The 20,703-nt window shown below is 41.8% G+C and overlaps 2 protein-coding genes across 3 annotated transcripts in view; both read left to right on the top strand.

The window, feature by feature from the left end:
• FIGLA (folliculogenesis specific bHLH transcription factor) overlaps positions 1-4,131 on the top strand; it is a 19,583-nt gene extending 15,452 nt beyond the window's left edge. Inside the window, exons 5-6 of one of the 2 annotated variants that reach the window (XM_029936257.1) lie at positions 3,813-3,847; positions 4,096-4,131. In XM_029936257.1, coding sequence (XP_029792117.1) covers positions 3,813-3,825 — 13 coding nt within the window. In that variant the 3' untranslated portion in view covers positions 3,826-3,847; positions 4,096-4,131. The remainder of the gene's footprint in view (positions 1-3,812; positions 3,848-4,095) is intronic. The other variant, XM_029936258.1, reaches the window with a different exon arrangement.
• Positions 4,132-10,414: 6,283 nt separating this feature from the next.
• The window catches only part of ADD2 (adducin 2), a 103,317-nt gene continuing 93,028 nt past the window's right edge, over positions 10,415-20,703 (top strand). The window contains exon 1 of the mRNA XM_029937561.1: positions 10,415-10,870. The gene's annotated coding sequence lies outside the window, so the exon portion shown is untranslated. The remainder of the gene's footprint in view (positions 10,871-20,703) is intronic.

Raw genomic sequence — 20,703 nt, 5'->3', positions numbered from 1 at the left:
CTCTCTCTCTCTCTCTCTCTCTCTCTCTCTCTCTCTCTCTCTGCCCTTCCCCTGATCACACTGTCTCTGTCTCTCAAAAATAAATGAATGTTTAAAAAAATGTTAAATGTTAAAAAATGTTTTTAAAAAAAGCCAATACTTCCAATCCATAAGCATGGAATGTTTTTCCATTTCTTTGTGTCTTCTTCAATTTCCTTCATAAGTTTTCTATAGTTTTCACCATACAGATCTTTTATATCTTTGGTTAGGTTTATTCTTAAGTATTGTATGTTTGTGTGTGTGTGTGCAATTGTGAATGGAATCAGTTTCTCGATTTCTCTTTCTGTTGCTTCATTATTGGTGTATAAAAAACAGAGCTTTCCCCGTGAGATCAGGAACATGACAGGGGTGTCCACTCTCACCACTGTTGTTTAACATAGTGCTGGAAGTCCTAGCATCAGCAATCAGATAACAAAAGGAAATAAAAGACATCAGAATTGGCAAAGATGAAGTCAAACTTTCACTTTTTGCATGTGACATGATATTCTACATGGAAAACCTGATAGACTCCACCAGAAGCCTACTAGAACTGATCCATGAATTCAAAGTCACAGGGTACAAAATCAATGTACAGAAGTTGGTTGCATTTTTATACACCAATAATGGTTGGAATTTATATGAGCTTTATAAAAGACCCAAACTTGTTGGTCCCATGTGGATAGAGAGGAGAGTTATAAGAATTGAGTGGAAGGGTCTCTCAAAGTTAGAGACAGACTGCTCTTTGGGGTAGCAGTAAGCCACCAAGTACAAGAACTGCATAAGCTAGCCCTTCAGGGAGGTCAGTGTGTCCTCTTGCCGTCTTCCTTCTCCCCTTATTTAAAAAAATTTTTTAAACATTTATTTATTTTTGAAAGAGAGAGAGCTTGAGCAGGGGAGGGGCAGAGAGAGAGGGACACACAGAATCAGAAGCAGGCTCCAGGCTCTGAGCTGCCAGCACAGAGCCCAACACGGGGCTTGAACCCACGAACTGTGAGATCATGACCTGAGCTGAAGTCGGACACTCAACCAACTGAGCCATCCAGGTGCCCCTTTCTCCCATTATTTTAATCTCTAGGTTATCCAGAATGGATTACCAATAAAATGGACTCCAAAGGCACAATGTTCAAGGTAGATCTTCTAGTGGGAGGGTAAAGGGGCCATAAATACAGCTTGATTATTTTGGGGAACTTTTCTGGTCCTCTTTGGATCTCTCCTGTTTTGGAAGACTTCCCTCTCAGGAATGTGTCCTTCCAGCAATGCTAGTGTGAAAGATGGGCCTGGGGCACCTGCCTCATTGGGGTGCTCTGAAGTGAGAAGAACCTAGGAGCAGGGTTTCCCTGTATCATGCAATCTGGACCAGGCCCGCAAGGGAAGAGACAGACCATGTGGGGCTTGGTGGCCAAAGCCCTGCTCATTATAAAGGACCTTTATTTGCTGGAAGATCATCTGGACAGCTCTATGAGATGGCAGGGCTGTTGCCACAGTGCTGGGTTCTGATCCCTGGGTCCTGGCTGGACCTGTACACGCCAAAGCAGGATTGACAATTATGAGCACAATTTATATGGGAAGAAATGTAACTTACTTTCTACACTTTATTCCACTTGTTTTTGAGAACCCAGTAAGACCTTATGACTCAGATGGTGGAAAGATTCTCTTAGCCCATTAAGGTCTATCTTCTTTGAGTAAATACTGTTATCAGATTAATGTTCAGAATCCCTGTGGGACTCTTTGCCCCATTTGTCTTCTCCCCCAGGAGATCCTCTTGTCCTCCTTTAGGTCTTTTTTTTTTTTTTTTTTTTTTTTTTTTTAGCAAGGAGTGCGTGTGCTATGGAGGCTGGAATGGGAATGCTCATGTGTGTTTCCCCAGTGAATCCTTAGGCCCCAGTCTGGTTGAGCTGATATCTGCTGTGGATGTCCATGGCCCCACTATAGCTTCTCTAGGCCAGGCTAACCAGGCCTTCTGCCTTCAGAACTCAGGCATCTTCTTGTCTCCTTGGCTTTCTCACTACTGGATGGGTTATGCAGCTGTCCTCAGGTGCATACTTAAAAATTCCTTCAGCCATATGGTCACTAAACTGTGAGAGGCTACATTCTGAGAAGTGGGTACAAATCCTTGCTTTCCTCAGATTTTTTCATACCTTTCTTGGGTTCTGTTCCCTTATGTAACTCTTCCTCATCCCTGGGTCAAGGCCCAGGATGGCATGATAAATGGGCCCTTCCCAGGGGTTAGGGATCGGGCAGCTTCTACAGGCGAGTTCTGTCCCCTCCAAATAACTACTTCCTGCTGTTTCAACATTCATCTCCATTTTGGTTGTTGGAAATCTTCTCCCACATCATATCTTGCCTCTGCCCTGATTTGTGACCACTGAGTTACCATTTGAGGTCTGGCCCAGCAGAATCCTCTTGTTTATTATCCTCCCTTTCAAGAAAGTCGGCTTCTTCCAAATAAGAGCCCTGTTTTTCAGACTGTTGTAGCTGGGAACTGAAATCGGAAGCTAAATTTGGACTTCTGGTTGCTATCTATCTACCTCAGTCCCTTCCCCTTCCCCCAGCCTTGGCTCAGTGGGTAGAGGGAAGGTTACATTGGATAATATGTCAAACCATGCAGCTATACAATCAACAGCAGGAGCACACCTGCCTTGTCAGAGGGGCTGAGCAGCAAGTTGGGTTTTTTTCCTCAGACCACCCTCTTTCTGGACCTTCAGCTGTGCTTAGATGAGGCCAAAAGGCATTTTTTTAAATGAACTATAAGAATAAGACAACATAGATAATCTTCAGCATATTCAGAATATTTCATATTCTGATACTTAAATATTCCATCCCTGAAAATTTCTGGCTAACACTTAAATCCAAACTAAGACAATGATCTACAATACACTAGGCGGTAGGCTGTTAGATTAAATTATCCTTTAACTCTGGGTAAATCTAGCAATACATGAATTTGTCTCTTACGTTTAACACATTCTGAATATGTGAAAAGTTTTAAAAAATTAAATGAAACATCTAAAGCTAAATTTAAACTAAAGTTAGCTTAATCACATGCATAGTGGAAAGACTTGATCAAGATCAGAAAAGTTATTGATACTTACTTTCTGCTGGACACTATTCCTGGTGGTGAATACATAATAACTTTATAATTTTCATGACCACCTTGTGATATATAATGATACACATTTTACATGTCAGGAAACTAGAAAACAGAAGTTAAGGAACTTGACCAATATCCAGTGGGCCAGTGAAGGATGGAATCAGAGCCTGTGTGTAATAGTGTTAAACTCTACTGCCTTTTGTTCTAAAACAAACAAACAAAACACCCCTCACCCTTGAAATATAAATGAGAGTGGGCTAGAAAATAGGTAAGTGTGTTTTTATAACCTGAAATAACGTGACTATAGTACTTTATTATCCACAGTGATAGATTGGAGTGACTTTAAGTCTTGGGTTTGGCTTTTTCTTCAGGTTGAGATTTCAGAATATTAAGACCCAAAGTGATCTTACTATCTTAGTAAAACCACTGATGGAAACATACTAAAATGCTTCAATATTTTTCTTATACAACTGGATTAAGAAATTATCACAGGGCATATAACACTGTTCTGTTTCTTCTAATTCTATCACTGGCAGGTTTGAGGTTACTGTGTAGTCTTTATCACAAGTTTTAATGGTCAATTAAATGGAAGGGTTTTCTAATTTGGGGACATTTAAGTTGTCAGTGTTTTGTTCTCATAAACATGGCAAATAGCCTGATGTATTTACCTCTTTCTGTATTCTTAAAAAAAATTATTTATTTTTAGGATAGATTCCTAGACGTGGAAGTCCTGAGTCACAGGTAGGTACAATCTATGACTTGATGCGTGAGGCCAACTTCTAATACCACCAGCTCTGAGAGCTGAGTCCACCATATCCTTGCTAACAGTGGGATCTATTAAAATGATAGAATTTTAATAGGCAAAACATAATATCTTTAAACTTAAACATTTTTGATTACTAACGAAAAAAATATTTTATATAGTTCTTTTGGGAACTATCTCTTCTTATCATTTAGCCATTTATAAGGGGCTTTCTTCTCTGTTTCAGGTTCCCCCAAATATGAAAAAAGAAAATTCCAGCCCAGGGATACCTTCTAGAGAAAAATAAATGCAGTCTTAAAAGTTTTGAAGTCTCTTAAAAATTGTGATTATTCAAAGCTTAACAATTACCCTTTAAATGGCCTTGCTTGTCACACATCTACTCAACTCCTTTTCCTTAATTTCATGCTTTGAAGAAATAGGCTTCAGGGTCTTCAGCCTTCATGCTTATCCCTCAACTCCTATGAGGTTTCCATCCTCATCCTTTCAGGACCCATAGCTAATATCTATCTTTCTATTTTCATCACTTGAGGAATAAGTGCCTATGACCTTTCTCTTGGGGAAATTAATAGGAATATAAACTTAAGTTAGAAAAGTAAGGAGTGGTAAGTATTGGCCATTGGCAGTGAGAATTTTCAAGACTGTCTAAATACCCACCTAAATTCATAATGCACCTTGTGCAAGTTAAACACCCAAGCACAGAGACCGTCTTGACCACAGAGACAGTCTTCATCTCTATAACAACTACTAACAAAGACCTAGCACTTAATAAATGCTGTATCTGTTCCCATACTTTCCTTTTGTTACCTTGTTCTCATAACAGTCGTATGAGATAGGCATGATTATCCCTGTTTTACAGGGGGAGAAACCAAGGCTCAGAAAGTGTTTAGTCTGCTTGGGCTGCCATAATATAAATCCTGTATAGGGTGGCTTAAACAATAGATTTATGTCTCACAGCTCTGGAGGCTGAGAAGTCCAAGATCAAGCCTGAATGGTTTTGGTTTCTAATGAGGTTGCTCTTCTTGGTTTGCAGATTTCTTTCTGTGGCCTCACACAGTGGGGGCAGAGAGAGAACAAGCAGTGTGTGTGTGTAGTCAGCAAACTTTTGTCTCTCTTCCTCTTCTAAGGACACCAATCCTTTGGATTAAGGGCTCAACTTTATGACCTCATTTAACCCTAACAACCACCTAAAACCCCTGACTCTAAGTACAGTCACACTGGGGGTTAAGGCTTTAACATATGAATTTTGGAGGGCACAATTCAGTAGATGGCTTTTGATGCCTGACTCCAAAAGTTCATGCCCTTAACACATGCAAAATACATGCATTTCATCTCAGCAGCTCTGAAAGTCTTAACTTGTCCCAGCATCATTTCTAAATTCTGAAGTCCAGAGTCTCCTCTAAATGTTCCTTAATCATATACGGTTGAGACTTGAGGTATGATTCATCTTGAGGTGAAATTCTTCTCTAGCTGGGAACCTGTGAAACCAGACAGGTTATGTGCTTCCAAAATACAGTGGTGAGCAGGCCTAGGGCAGACATTTCCATTCCAAAGGGAAGAAATTGGAAAGAAGAAAGGAGTGATGGGTCCCAAGAAAGATCCAAACCTAGCAAGACAAACTTCATTATATCTTAAGCCGTCATAATAATCCTCTTTGGCTCAGTGTTTCACCTTCCAGGTCCACTGTGGTGGAAGCCTCACCCCACACAGCTCTGCAGTGGCCCTGCCCCCTGAAGCCAGGAGGAAACAAACTTGACCCCTGGGCCTGTGGTTGGAATGGCAGTGCTGATGATTTCTGAATCACCTTTGGTGTCATTCTCCCTTTCCTGGAAGAACAGTGTACATTTGCAACCAAATAGCTTTGTGATCTCCTCTAGTAGAATCCAAGAAGTTCAATAGCCTCTTCTCATTCTGTCCTGCTTTCTTTGTTCCGTTTAGTTCAAAATGGCACTGTCTTTGCTGGAAAAACCCATCTCTATTCCTGGCCTCTGCTGAGATGGCTGATTAGGTCCATGATTTACACCCATGACCTTTTAATCAAATGATTATTCAGCCACACCCTTGGTACTCTCTTCAGAACAAGCTTTGTCATGTTTTGCAATGTAGATGGGCTGAGAGTTTTCCCAGTCTTTAAGCTCTGGCTCCTTTGTGTTTAAAGATTCTTCCTTTAATTCATCTCTCCTCTTGCAGTTTACTAGAAATAGTAAGAGGACTCTACCCGTGCCTTCACTATTTTGCTCAGACATCTCCTCCATTAAATATTTAATTTCATCACTTGTAAGTTCTACCTTCTATGAAACACTAGGACACAATTCAGCCAAGTTCTCTGCCACTTTATATTAAAGACTGCTTTTCTTCTGGAGTCTGGGGCCTCTCTACCTCTCCCTGCATGACTCTTCCCTTTGTGACAGTGGTTTAGCTGTGTCTTTCTAGTCTGTAATGAGACTGTAAAACTTCCTTAGGCTTGGTGTCCTATTTTGTCTGCATGACAACCCTGGATGGTAGGAGACCATTAGTTTTCTAGGGCCACATAACAAAGTAGCCTGGCCTGGGTGGCTTGAGCAACAGAAGTTTATGTGAGATCAAGAAATCAAGGTGTCAGCAGCGTTGGTTTTCCTTTCTTGTTGGTGTTGATGGTTGACTTCTCCCTGTGTCTTTACATGATCTATGGCAGCCTATGTCAACATTTCCTCTTATAAAGACACCTCTCCTAGATTAGAGCCTACTCACATAACCTAATTTTTTAATCTTTTAATTATTTCATTAATTTACCTCATTATATCTTTGAAGACTCCCATCTCTAAATAGTCACATTCTGTGATTCTGGAGGTTAGGGCTTCAAGGTAGGGATTGGCGGTGTAGGGCGGGTAGAGGCTCACGGTTCATCCCTTAGCAGAGGGCAAGGGCTGTTACCCTTATTTTACAGCCAGGAAGTGAGGCCTGGGGTCTTGCTGGGTCGACACAGTCACTGGGTCTGATATAAGCCCCAGGTTCTGGACTCCCATTTATGTTCTCTTGCCACAGCAGACCTCCGTCATTGGGTTGGGCACACTTTTGCTTATTGGGAGAGAGGTGTCTTCAGGAGACCTAGACTTAGAATTTATCATTGGTCTTGCTTTGAAAGCACTGTCATTCCCCCCTCTCTCCTGTCTTAAATTTGCTTTCCCTAAAAGTGGCCATGATTTGTAGTTTATTTGGGAGACAAGGCCAGAAATCACCAATAGAGGAGTGGGAATGTAATACAGGGAAGAAAAGCCAGGTTATGAAAGATGTATGACTGAGGAGGATACAGCTGGGGGCTCAGTCCTGCTGAGGCACTCTGGGAAACTGTGTATAACATGCCTCAGTGGTGTCTTCCAAACAGCCAGGAATGAGGGAGGTAGGCTGTTCATCGATTCCCGATGGTCATTGGTTAAGAGCTGATCCTCTGGGGTGTCAATTACTCCAACACCTCTGGCATGCCCTGGGGAAGGCCACTGATAAATATGCTTTTGCCTGGAGGGTGCTAAGGCACTGTGTTAGTTATCTATTCCTGTGTAACAAATTACCACAAACAGCAACTTAACACATTCATTATCTCACTATTTCAATGAGTCAGGGGTCACACTTGGGCATGGCTTAGCTGGGTCCTCTGCTTCAAGCTTACTCTCAAGGCAGAAATCAAGGTATCAGTCTGAGCTGGGGTCTCAGCTGAAAGCTTGGCTGGGGAAGGATCTGCTTCCAAGCTTACATGGTTATTGCCAGAGTTCATTTCCTCTAGGACTTTTGGATTGATGACCTCAGTTTCTAGCTGGCTGTTGGCTGGGTGTCACCTTCAGTTGCTTGCCATGTAGGTCTTCCTAGCATTGCTATTTGATTAATCAAAGCATGCAAATCAAGAAGGTGATCAAGAAAGTCAGCAAGTTGAAGAATCTTGTGTATACAATCACAGAAGTTGCATCCCATCCCCTTTGCTATACTCCATTGGTTAGTAAGTCACAGGTCCTGCCAGCACCTAGGGGGGAGGGCACTACTCCAGGATATGAATATCAGGAGGCAGAGACACTGCAGGTGTGTGTCATACTGCCATCTGTGCTCTCTGTAAGTTATTGCTGGCCAGAAACATTTTTCTGAGGAAAGAGACCTGGAGATTAGAAATACTTTATTGCAAAAAAGTTGTTTTTATTGCAAACCAGTCATAAAATCTACTTTTAACCGACCATTGGGGGCTAGCCAAATGTGATTTTTTTTCTGGGTTTGACATGGTGTGTTCTATGCTTCCTGTCCCTAGTTAAGGGCTAGGCATCCTGAGCTTTTTGTGGTGGGGACTCTGAATTCTAGGGATCTTCCCAATATAGCCTGTATAGACAACTTTTGAAATCCTTTTTTGAAATCCCTTTGTTGGATTTCAAAGTGAATTTGGGATTGAGCACAAACTTCAGGAACTTCAAGTAAAATTCCATATAGTCTATCAATATGGAAATTTATATGTTGAAGTCTTCCTATCTGATATTTGAACAATTCCTAAAGCTGCAAGATGGTGCTATCTTTCCAGCACTTGTCACATTCAGGTGGCATCTAAGAGAAGCTGGAGGATTTCTTTTAAGACTGTGATGAGTAGATCAGAATTACTTTTCTTTTGGGAAAATAATGTACTAGTTCTGCTTCTTTTAATTTTTAGAGTGAGTAGGGAAGAGAGGCAGAGGGGTAGGGGGAGGGGGGAAATCTGAAGTAGGCTCTACACACAGCATGGAGCCAGATGCAGGGCTCAATTCCATGATCTTGGGATCATGACCTAAGTTGAAATCAAGAGTTCGTGCTCAACTGACTGAGCCACGAAGGTGCCCCAGTTCTGCTTTTTAAGTTAATTTTTTTGGTCCTTTCCAAGAAGTCATGTGCAGGGTAGTAGTTAGGACTCATAAGCTCTGGAGTCATATTGCTTGAGTTTGAATCCCGGCTCAGCCACCTACTAGCTGTGTGACATTTGGCAAGTTACTTAACCTCTCTGTGCCTCAATCTCTTCAACTGTAAAATAGGAATAATAGTAATGACCTTATAGAGTTCTTGTGAGGATTAAATGAATAAAAATGCGTGTAAAGCCCTCAGCAGTGACAGCAGCCAACAAGACTTTGCAATTAATTTGAGAAAGCTAGGTAATATATCATGAAGAGAAATTTTTGAGTGATGGAGATGACTAAGGGGGTTTACGAAGCTTCCTATTTCTGAACTATACAAAAATTATTCTTTTTTTGGTTCTATTTCATAAAAGGGGCCATGATACCTATGATTTCAGGGCTCTGGAGAAGATGTTTCTGACTCCATAGATATCCACATTCAGTACCAAATACACTTAAAATTAAATATAATGTGTAGCCAACTGAAGTGTCTCAATAAACACATCACTTCCTGGTTCTGGCCAGACAGACATTGGGTTCTGTTAGCTGAGCTGCTGGTAATTTTAGCAGATTTTGACAGGTGAATAGGGAGAGGGCTTGTGGACTCAATTCTGAAAGCGAAATGGGAATGAATGAGAAGTAAAGGGATTGAGACTTGGGGCATAGAAGGATTAGAAGATCTACAGCAGAAAGACACAATTCCAGTGTCTGAGATAGAATATTTGCCAGTTCTAGGGTTGTTGTGGGCATTTCCTCTTTTTCTACATCGCTAGTAGCTCACATAGAGTGGCATTTTAAATATGTCAGTGTTCAAAGGAATTACTAGGGATTCCTAGGCCTACCTCCAGAGGTTCTGACTCTGTAGCAGCACCGTGGTGGGGTCTGATGTTTTTTAAGGGAGTGTCTTAAGGCACCGGTACCCCAGAACCTATAAGGAGCAAAGGGGCAATGAGCTGGTTGGGGGAAATGACCAGGGGCTTTTCTGGAACCCATACTTGCCCTGCATTCACATTTAAAAAAAAAAACAGTAAATGCTGATTTGGGGGTCTAAAGTCCCAAGCAACCACTTGACATTCCTACTCTGAGGGCATATTGAGAAACACTGTGAGAAAGTAGAAGTGGGAGATGACTTATGTACACTGCCATTTTACAGAATAAGAAAATAATGCCCAGAAAGGTTAAGTGACTTCATCAAGGTCACACAGCTAGTTAAGGGCAGGTCTGAAACTATAACCAAATATTCTGGTTCTCCATCCCATTCCCCACTGACTAAACACCTGTTCCCTCTGGGATGAGGAGAGGGGTGAGAGGAGGAAGTAATAAGAATTGGCAGGAGCTGGGCTCACGGTTCCAAATAGTAACACAACAAAAATGTTGGTCTAGTTGAAAACAAGTCAAGATAGGGATAATTTTGGCTCAGAATTCAGATGGTCGACAGTGGCTATTAAAATCGCTAATAGTAAATTTTCTAAAGGCAGATGTCTTTCCCAGACAACAAATATTCCAGCTGCAAGACTTTTTTTCCTTTTTTAATTCCAGGGAGGCTACATCCTTTAAGGAAGCTCAAGTTTCAGATTTTCTTCCTAGTACCAAATTCTCATATTAGCTCTTGGCTCTTGCGGGCAGTTGGTGGTGCTGGAGTGGACGTGGGCAGAGGCCGGGTGGTGGGACTGCGGCAGTGCGGGCGGCGGGCGCTGCGGGTGGGGGCACTGCAGCACCGCGGCCCTAGGGCAGCGGGGCAGCGGCCCGCTAGAGGGGGCGCTGTGGGCGCCGCCGAGCGTCCTTTTGTCAGCGCACACGGCCAAGAGAGCTCTCATTTCCTCCCAGCCTCGTGCGGGAAATGGATTTAATTCTGACTGCAGGGCTGTAAGGGGCGAGCGGGAACGAAAGCCTTTTGTCAAGAAGCAGCCTCTGTCGTCTGTAATTACCACTGACGCGGAGAAGCTGCATTGCTGGTGGAATTCCAGGCAGCTGTGACAAGTGTGGGGCTGCAGGATGGGAAGAAAACATTGCTCTGCAGATTAGCTGGGTGCATTTATTAAGCAGACGCCCAAGAGAAGAAAACAACAAAGCAAAACAACAGCCCACAGTGGAAGAGCAGGGATGGATGGATAAGATGCTGTGCAGGAGGTAAGACGGTCTTGGGAATGGGCATCGTGCCTTGCCTTGGTTTTGTTTCTTTTAATGGAATTTGAGACCCCTTACTGCATCCCTCCGCTGTGCGCGAGCTGTTTGGTCCAGATTGGTGAGCGTCTGCTAGTGTGTCTGCGATTCAGCCTTTCTCCGCGGCTCTGTGTTTCATGCGTAAAGGTTTCTGTTGACGGTGTAACGTTGGAGGTTCTTTGGAAAGCGGGGCTAACTGGCGTTGGCCTCTGCATGGGGATGGTTGGATGCCCTCGCTCCGAGCGCCACGCCTGACAGGTGGGGTCTTCTTCTCGGGTCTGGGCTGGCGGTGGCAAGGGTTGCCTCGCGGGGGCCGCCCCTCCCTTCCCTTCCTGCTCAGCCTCCGCCCTCCCCGGGAGCCCTGAGGGGTGCTCAGCGGGCTGGGCGAGTTCCCCCGGGCGTAGCCAAGGCTTGAGGCCGGGCGCTGTGCTGCAGCTGCGGGGCCAGCAGGTGCGGTGTCGGCAGCCGCCTGCATTTGGAGCTGGGGAGCTGGCACGTGAGCGGGCCGCATCGGATTTGGATTTTTGTGCGACTCCACCACTTTGGAGGGAAAAAAGGCCACTGTTCCCAAGAGGTCTTGCCAGTCTGTTTCTCTCTTAGCTTCCATCTTCCCTTCCCTTTCTTTTTCCTGCCTCCCCTCCCACTCCTCCCGGTTGAAGGCCACCCTAGCTCGAGGAGGCAAGAATAGGGAGGTGGGGGTGGAGTGGGAGGATAGGGAGCGTCTGCCAATTTTGAAATCGCGACCACTAAGCTACAAGGTGTTGGGGGGTGGGGTGGGGCAGACCGCTTTAGGATGCCGATCAGGTCCTCTGTCTAGCCTATTGTCTTGCCTTTTTCTCCCCCTTTCTTTTCTTCTGTAATCTCCACCCCTTGCCAAAGAGAGAGAAAGACAGAAAGCCCCAGGAGAGAGAGAGCGAGCGAGAGCGCGAGAGCGCGAGACAGAAGGGAAGGGGGGAAAAAGCCCCAGCCCACACCCTATCAAATTCTTTTAAAAATTGTCATTTATCTGTGACACACGATTATTACCCATCTGTTTCTTTACACCCACTCTTCCCTCTTGCAGTTTGTCATCTAAGGTTCTGAGCCTTATAAACAATAGAAATCAAATTTCAGTTTGTTAAATGGACATTTTGTGCTTTCTGTCTAAGCCCCAATGAGGGGTTGGTCTGACGCCCTGATGGGCGCAAGTGATTGGAGAGTGCAGACTCACCTCCGTTCACATCTAGCGTGTGGGTCTAGTTGAGGTACGCAGGATGCATGTTTAACTTGTGTAGCGAGAAGTGTCCTTGTTAAAGGGATTTAAACACTGGATATCATTTTAAAGAAAGAATTGGTCAACATTTAAAGTGAAAGTGCTTTAAAAGAGTAAGAGCTCTTTACAGATAACTGATCTTTAACAGATAACTGATGTTTCATACTTGCAAGTCACTCCAGCCACAAACATATGAATAGCATATGCTAGAGATTTTACAAAGGGGTTTAGACTGTTTAATATTCGGTTTATAGTATTCTACCTTCATTCTGTAAAGTGATCAGACTTTTGTCAATGTGTATAGACCAAGATCATGCCCAGCCCTGCTTCCCCCCCCTCCACTTCTCATCTCCCTACCCCTAATAGTGAACCTTTATTATTATTATTTCAATATATTTTGGAGAACCACTAGAGATAAATCATTCTTTGATCCCAAATCCATACATTTTTGGGGCAAGCCGTATGTTCTTTCTTGGCCGATAGTCTAGCCTTATTAGAAATCTGCATGTTACATACAAAATATACAACACTGAAATGACACACCACATGTGGTTTCTAGGCTTGGGTTAAATTTGCTTTAAACGTTAAGATGGAGCAAATTAAAGCTATTCTTAAGAGCTTACAGGTGATCAAATATGTTGGGAGAAAGTTTAGTGTTAAGGTTTTAAATATATATATATAAAAGACTTTGATAAATATATTTATAACAAGGAGTTAAGACCATTTAAAGGGATTTGTAAATCATAGCAAGGGAGACTAAGAAGTAAATGAGTAAAAACAATACCGAGGGTAGAGATATATGGTATTAAGAATGAAGGTAGTCTAGAAATACAAGTGTGAGACCTTCTACACTTGCTCTGTGGGGAAACAAATCCTGCTCTAAACTTTCCAACGTTTCATGGAATAGGGGGAACTGACCAACCCATGGTTCACAGGTTTTATTTGTTAATTGATTCATTCACTCATTTGTTCATTTAACAAACACTCAGGACTTATTATGCACCAGGCTCAGTGCAAGATGCAGGGACAGACATGGTCTCTGCCCTGACAGCAGTTACAGATGAATGCAAGGAACTGATATTCATCAGAAAACCTTCTGTATATAGGAGTGTATAATTACAAACAGTGCTGAGAGCTGTGCAGAAAAAGCACAAAACACAAAATGTCACATGTCTAGAACATAAAACACTTAAGCACAACAATCCTTGATTCTAAGAGCAGAAAGGAACTTCTTGCAAATATGACAGTGTTTGGAATGATATCTTCAATCATGTCCTTGTCAGACACAAGGAGGGTTTCATACCACTGTTTTTATAGTGTTCCTCTGTGTGCTCCTATCACTCCAAGGGGCTCTCAGACCCCTGGGCTTCTGCGAATATATACATTTTGAGGGATCTGTGTCTTTTCTAAAATTAGCAGTTTTACTTCAGTGATAATAATGAAAATGTGTTGTGGATTATCTAGATGGCAACCCGAAACCCATGATGAGGCCTGGGTTTACCTCTGCATTTTCCCATGTGAGCCAGGGGCAGGCCTGGTGGCTCAGGTCATGAGGCAGAGAGGAGTTTAATAAGAGGCACATGGAGAGAAGGGTGAGCCCACACAGGGCACAGGCTTGTCAAACTCAGAGGACCAACTCCTGGGATCAGTGCTATATTGGCAAGGAATGATGCTCTCATGCGAGTTACACCTTCTTATGGACCGGGCTGCAGCCATTTATTAGCAGCAGGTGTTGTAGTGAAACATAATGACAGTTGTTGCTGCTGGTTTCAGCAATAATTGGATTAAATCTCCATGCAATGCAGATTTAGTGACCTCTGATAACTATCTTATGTCCAAAGCAATGAGACAGGTAATTTGGTGTAATGATTGAGGGGACCCAGACTGAATTAGAATTCACTTTTCTACTTACCAGCTGTGAAACATGGGCAAGTCACTCAACTTCTCTGTTCCTCAGTTTCTTCTTTTGATAATATGGAGATAAAGATGTGGTATTGATTTCATAGTGATATCTCAAGGATTAGAGCTATTACATGTGAAAGACTGGTAAAGTCTTTAGTAAAGTTCAATAAAGTTAGTGATTATTATCTTTATTAGTATGAAATGGCACCCATTTATGTAGGCACTTCATAAAAATTTTTAAATTTTAGCAGAATTTTAAATTATGATGCCTGAATATCTTTAAGTAGCAAACACATTTTTGAGGTTATTAACATTGTTTTGCGCACATGCTTTAGGAGTTGTCTGCATTAGTATTGTTGCAGCCAGAATTGGGATAGTGGTAACATGGCGTAACTGGGCCTGAGACTATATCTTTCTGTTGTTAAGCCCAAAATGGTGTTTTAATTTTGCAAAACAATATTATCTGTTGCAGAAAGTTAATTTTATTCATTTGACATTTTAAAGTTTGATAATTACATGTGCTTGTAAATTGGCTTTGGTATTTTAGTTATATAACTAGCTAATAATGCCTAGGTGTTTAGAACTGGTCTTTATGAGTATACATATTTAAGTTATATTTTAATAACTGACTTAGGTCAACCCTGGGTCCATGAGAAATTTTTCTCTTCAAAAAAGATAACGATTTAAGCATTTTGCACTGTGTGCAAGGACACACCCAAGATTCTTGGAATAGAATTTTGACTCTCTAGAAAAGAGATTGCAGCCCCAATATTTGACTGTATACCTTGACTGCCATGGTTTTAGCCTGGAAGAATTTTAAGACAGTGATACCAAAAACTGCCTCTGTTTTCAACAACAATGATAGCAAAGACCCCACACTCAAAGGGCACGTATGGAGCGGCAAACTTCCAGCATTGATTCATCCAGGCCTATCTCCCATGATAAACTGCATATGAGAGGTTTGCCAATGTTATTGAATGAGGTGAAAAGAAAGTCTATTCTCTGTGCACTACAATGTTGGATTGTACAGATTAAAACAAGTTTATTGATTGTATTGAAATCTATTTTTATTTTCCTTTGTACCTAAGTGATCTGTCAAAGATTACAAGAAATATGTCAGTCTCTCACTATAATTGTGCTTTTTATAGCTTTCCTTTTGATGTATATATATCATAGACATATGCATTTATATTATATTACACACAGGTTATATTTGATGCGGTGTTACTTAGGGCCCTCATGGCTTTCTTGGGATGGGGGACATTTAGTGCTAAAACCAGGAGATGCCAGGCAAGGGAAGACAGATCTATTTTAGTTGTAGAGAAGAGGGAGATAACAAACAATAGGTCCAGATCCTTCAAAGACTCTCCAGAAGATATGGTAGAGATGGTGCCAGCCAATGTCAACCAGCCCATGATTCAATAAGGGCCACTCCCCAGAAAAAGGAATGTTCTCCCAGCTGAATCATAGAATAATACTCAGGCTCAATGTATCAGGCTTGGGTGGGCTATGGTGTGGTTTGGGAGAAGGTGAGAGTACTAAAAGCCTCTAGAAAATTTATCAGTACCTTCCACATTGAGTATCTGGCCCCCCAATCTTGATTTGTGCTGAGGGAACCTCCAATAAAGTGGGTCTTTAACATTGCCAGCTTCAAACCACATCAGTTCTAATCACTCCAATGGCTTCAGCTGAAAATAAAGATAAATAAGTACATAAATAGATGCCATTTTGCCCAGCAGTAAATATCTCTAATGTACTTCATTAGACACAAGATCACACCCCACAAGCAACCTAGGTAGGACCTGATGGCTAGGGAATTTGGAGTGTGGTTGCTAGAGAGCAAATATCATCAGTGCTCCATAGGATATCTGGAATGGCCTTCCCTGAGCCAAGTCTTCAAGTGTATGAAAAAAAACGTACTGAGCCAAGTAGCAAATGCCTCTGGCTTCTATGAGTGACAGTTCTAAGGACCATTTGAAACCCTCTACCACATGCAACCCTCCCGCCCCGACAGCTGATTGGACCCGGTGTGAACCTGTGAGGACTTGGGATCTCAGGGATGGTGGCCATATTAGGCCAAATAGAAGTCAGGGCGAGGCCCCCCCCCCCCCGAAAAAAAAAAGACACAGAAGCCAAACCCAAAACAAACAAAACAGACATGAGGGCGATGATAGTTATCAGTCATCCCCCTACGTCCCTTGCCAATTTAGAGAAGGAGCCACTTGGTTTTCCTGATATGGCCACAGTGATTCCAGTTCTAGCATCTTCCATGAGGCCCAGCTAGATTTGGGTCCCTATGTTGATGAGATTGCCTTCCATCTTGTCTGGACTAGTTTTCTTGGATTGGTGTTTTATCAGCCACACTGCTCCTGGCTAGAACTTTAGATTACTCCAGAGCCTCTCATTTCTCTTCCCTACATTGAACTTGAACTCCATCAATCCACAGTGATCTTTCTGAAACAGAAATCGAATCTCAACATTACTCTTAGGCTAAAGCCCAAACTCCTTACTTACCTCTACTGCTTTACATCATCTTCCTTTATACTCCATCTTCTAGGTAAGCTGAGCAAGCATCTTTCTGGACATGCCCCCTCTCCACAGCTCCATACCAGCTTCCACACCTTTCTCAGGCTCTTTCCTCTGCCTGACATGCCCTCCCTCCACTTTGTGTCTGGCAAGATGTTTCTTTTAGAAAGCCAACCAAATAGACAAACTTCTAGCAAGCCTGATTAAGATAAAAGCAATTAATACTAGAAACAATATATGGAACAAAGTAGAGAAGAAAAGATTTGATATCATAACACTATGCATTATTATATCCTAACATATGTGGAAATCTTGGTGAAATGGACATTTTCACAGAACATATGAGCCACCACTATTTCAGAAATCGAATGTCATGTTTCTGGATGGGAAGAGTTGATATTGCAAAGATGCCGATTCTTCACAGATTCTGCCACATGGACGGCAGCCTTCCCAGTAACCAGAGTGATGTAAATTTCTTCCTATTTTTCTATTCCTTTGGTTATTTTCTGTAGAATTTTGAAAGCATTACTTAACTGCATATACTCCATTGCAAATCATATATTGAAGGGAAAGTCAATACATGTGCATTTGAATGTCATTTATAAATTGTTTTTCTTGAAGAGCAAGTGAAGTTTTCTTTAACTTTGAAATGCATGGGGACTTTATGGAGACAGAATTTCACTTAACAAGGAATACGATTTTCAGCCTGTATTTTATTGAGGATGAATTTTATTATGTTTGCTTTCTTTGCTCAGCATGGACTCCATATAAGAATCTCATGCCTTTTGCTTTTAAAAATTTATGGTGAAAAGATACTCGAAAAGCGAGGGGCACTTACAGTTCTTTCCTCCTCTACTATGTCAGATGGTGGAGCGTCCTTACTGATTATCTCAACACTTCTTTATTTAGAATTTCTTCTTCTTCCCTCTTAGCACCACATTTCTCTTAGATCTTCCCAACACCCTCATTTGTAACCCAAATTAGCTACATCTGTTACCATAGTTATGCAGTATCCAGCTTAACCCATTCCATGCGTGTTGGTGCTGTGCTGGGTATGAGACTTCTTTCTTGCATTTCCATAAGTCGTACCATTGTTTTTCTTTCCTTGTCTCCTGTCCCCTGTTGTTTTTTTTTTTTTACTGTTTTTAAGAATGCATATGCACAGTTAATAAATCAGATAGGACTGAAGGGCTTCTAACAGAAAGCAGCAATCCCTGCCCCACCCCAAATCCTTATCCACACACAGGCAAACCGCTTTTAGCTGCGTTTCCCATTCTGCTGTAGTTCCCTCTGTATCTCAAAATAATATGCATACACTGCTGTTTCTGAATTTATCAACTTTGATCATCATTCAGTGACCTTCTGCCATGAAAGTCAAGGATGTAATTTATTTACATCATGTCTACATCTCCTCACTACCTTTCTCTGGTCATCCCTGCTGCTCCAGACAATGCATTTATTAAAACCAGATTTTTCATTCCATGGACTATTGACTGGGTCAATAGTGTATAAGATAAGGCTATTACCACTGCTGCTCCTTGCCCTGCTTCCTCCTTCCCTCTAGCTTCCCTTTATTTTTGCATTATCAAAGTAGATAAAATATTCATTCAGTTTCTTGGCCATAGTTGGAGTCTATGATTTGTCTATAATTATGGTAATTCTAAAGGTGAAAACTTTTAAACTGTTCATTAACTGGGTTGATATTGTTCACTGTACAATAAGTAATATGCTAGGGTTTCATATCTTTTTCAGGGGCTATCCTAGCCTTTGGGCCCCGAGGTGGCAAATGCTCACAGGATGACCCTAAGAAACCATTACCATCACAGCTGCTCTGGGTAGCCCCTGTAGGGTGCAGTTTCTCTAAGACCCCTACAGTGATCAAGTTGATGAACTGAGAAACAGCAGTGTATACATACTGTTTTGAGAAATGGAGGTAACTATATAGCTGAGTGCCTGGCCAGTCACTGTGAATGGGCACAGGAGAAGGGGGGCCCCCACTGCTCCACAGAGATGTGCAATTTGTGCCCCTGTCTCTTCTTTCTTCCTGCCTGTTATCATGCCTGCCATATCAGAGTCTAGGATACCTTCAAGGCTCTGCCACAAATCATCTGCTTCCTTGGCTCCAGCATCCTCTGCCTGTTTGAGGCTTCTTTTGCTTCAAACATTAGTCACCAGTTCTCCATCTGCTTTTTGTCCTCCAGATAGTTGTTGAAATCTCGCCTCTGATAACCACCTGCTTTTACTTCGTCATTGTAGGGTTGTGCATTTTTATTCCCTTATGATCAATTTAATGGAGACTTAGGAGAGAGAGAGAAACATAGGGATAGGTGGGATTAGGCCTGTTGTCTTGAATTAGAAGCCAAGGTCATTAGTTTTCAATCAACCCATGCATGGTAGCAATAAAAGAAACTAGTGGCATGGCCATGATTTAAATTCAAACTTTAGTGAAGTTTGCTCTTCTCTGTTATGAGAATGGCTTCAAACACATGCAGTATGTACCAACTCAATTCCAGTATCTTCTCACATCTAGAATAGTGCAGAGATATGGAAACATTCTTCTACCCGACTCTACACTTGATATTAGCCAAAAGGCCGAGAAGCGATCTTCTACCCGACTCTAAGATGAAGGACTCTTAGCTTACACACAGTTCTAACAAGCTCAGTTGCTACTATTTAGAAAAAGACAAGTGGACAATTAAAAGAGTTTGGCTAATAGTCTAAAAGAGCTCAGGATAAAATGAAGGTTAAGAGAAGACAGAAGCTTCTCTAGGGAACCTGGGTTGTCGTAATTGCCCAGGCACTAGGGAAGATCATTTGTCAGAGTTGCCAGTGCTTGATTTAGATGAAGAAAGTGAGGAACTAACACAGAAATTTAGTGAACTCACTAACCGCGGATGTCCTCCAGGGAAAGGGCCTGCTGGCTTTTTTTTTTTTTTAACCTGGTTGAGAAGGAAGGATTTGTGGGTGCCAAGGGTTCTTTGTTCAGAAAGTAAATCAGGAGTTGTTATGCACAAGAACATTTAGTTGCCTCTATGTTTCCATTGAATTTGGAGGTCATTGCTTCATTTTTCAGCCTTAGCAATGATCATTGAGACAGAACATAGTTTGGGGCTCCTGCTTTATATATCCTGTTATAGTTCTAGGCCATGAAAACTGTTGCCAGCTTTGAAGCCTGTACTTGTGATACACTGAAGATCTATCAGGATTAAGGATGTCAAAGAATTAAAAATCTGCTTTTCAACATCTATTATATTTATGGATGAAATGATACAATGTCCAAGATTTATCTCAAAATAATGTTTTTTATTGGGGGATGAGTGGATTGAGATGGGCTACAAGTTGCTAATTATTCAGATTGGTTATAATCTGTTATCAAAACTGGCACTTTTTTTAGAGCAAAAGAGGTGCTATTAATAATCACATTGGAAAAAAAAAATCACTTTGGAACAAGAGGCATGACCCAGACACTCTCAGGAAGATTGTAATCTACTCTGAAGCTAGGTGATTGGTACTTGGGGTTCATTATATATGCTCTCAAATTTTTCCATAATTAAAAATGTCTACTGTTTTATACTCTTTGGTGTTTTATTAAGAGTGGAGCTTTTCATCTTAACCATGATGTTAAACATTAGTTAACTTCAAACACAAAATGAAAATAGCTAGAGAGTATTGTTAAAGGACAAATTATTAAGTTAATTTATAATGGGATAAAAATCCATAGATTCTGCAACTGAGATTCCGCGGAAGCAATGCTTAATTAAGTAGACAATGTTATAAAGCAGATCTCTAACTTTAGTTAGAAACAAGGAGCCTTGTTTCTGTTGCTGAGTTGGGTTCATCAGGATCTTATGGATGGATGGGTACATCCCCAGAAAGGTCAAGTCTGCTGGGAAATGAGCAAAGTCAAGAAAGTAGCTTCTCTTTGCAGAGCAAGTCCACATGCTGATCTATAACTATCTTAGTGTGTGTCTCTCCTATTTGAGGTTCTCCATTACCGTTTACCTGCTAAAATAGTCTTTCAGAATTAGAGTTTGAGAAAGTAGGTCTCCAGTCTTGCTGAGGTTCATGGATGAGGCAGCAAGCTTGGGTCATCTTTCAGGATGAGTCATTCATCTTTTTT

The sequence above is a fragment of the Suricata suricatta genome, chromosome 4 (genome assembly GCF_006229205.1).
Source record: "Suricata suricatta isolate VVHF042 chromosome 4, meerkat_22Aug2017_6uvM2_HiC, whole genome shotgun sequence".
In the NCBI taxonomy this organism is placed as follows: Eukaryota; Metazoa; Chordata; class Mammalia; order Carnivora; family Herpestidae; genus Suricata; species Suricata suricatta.
Note: the sequence above shows the minus strand (reverse complement) of the source record. Positions and strands in the feature narration are given on the sequence as shown.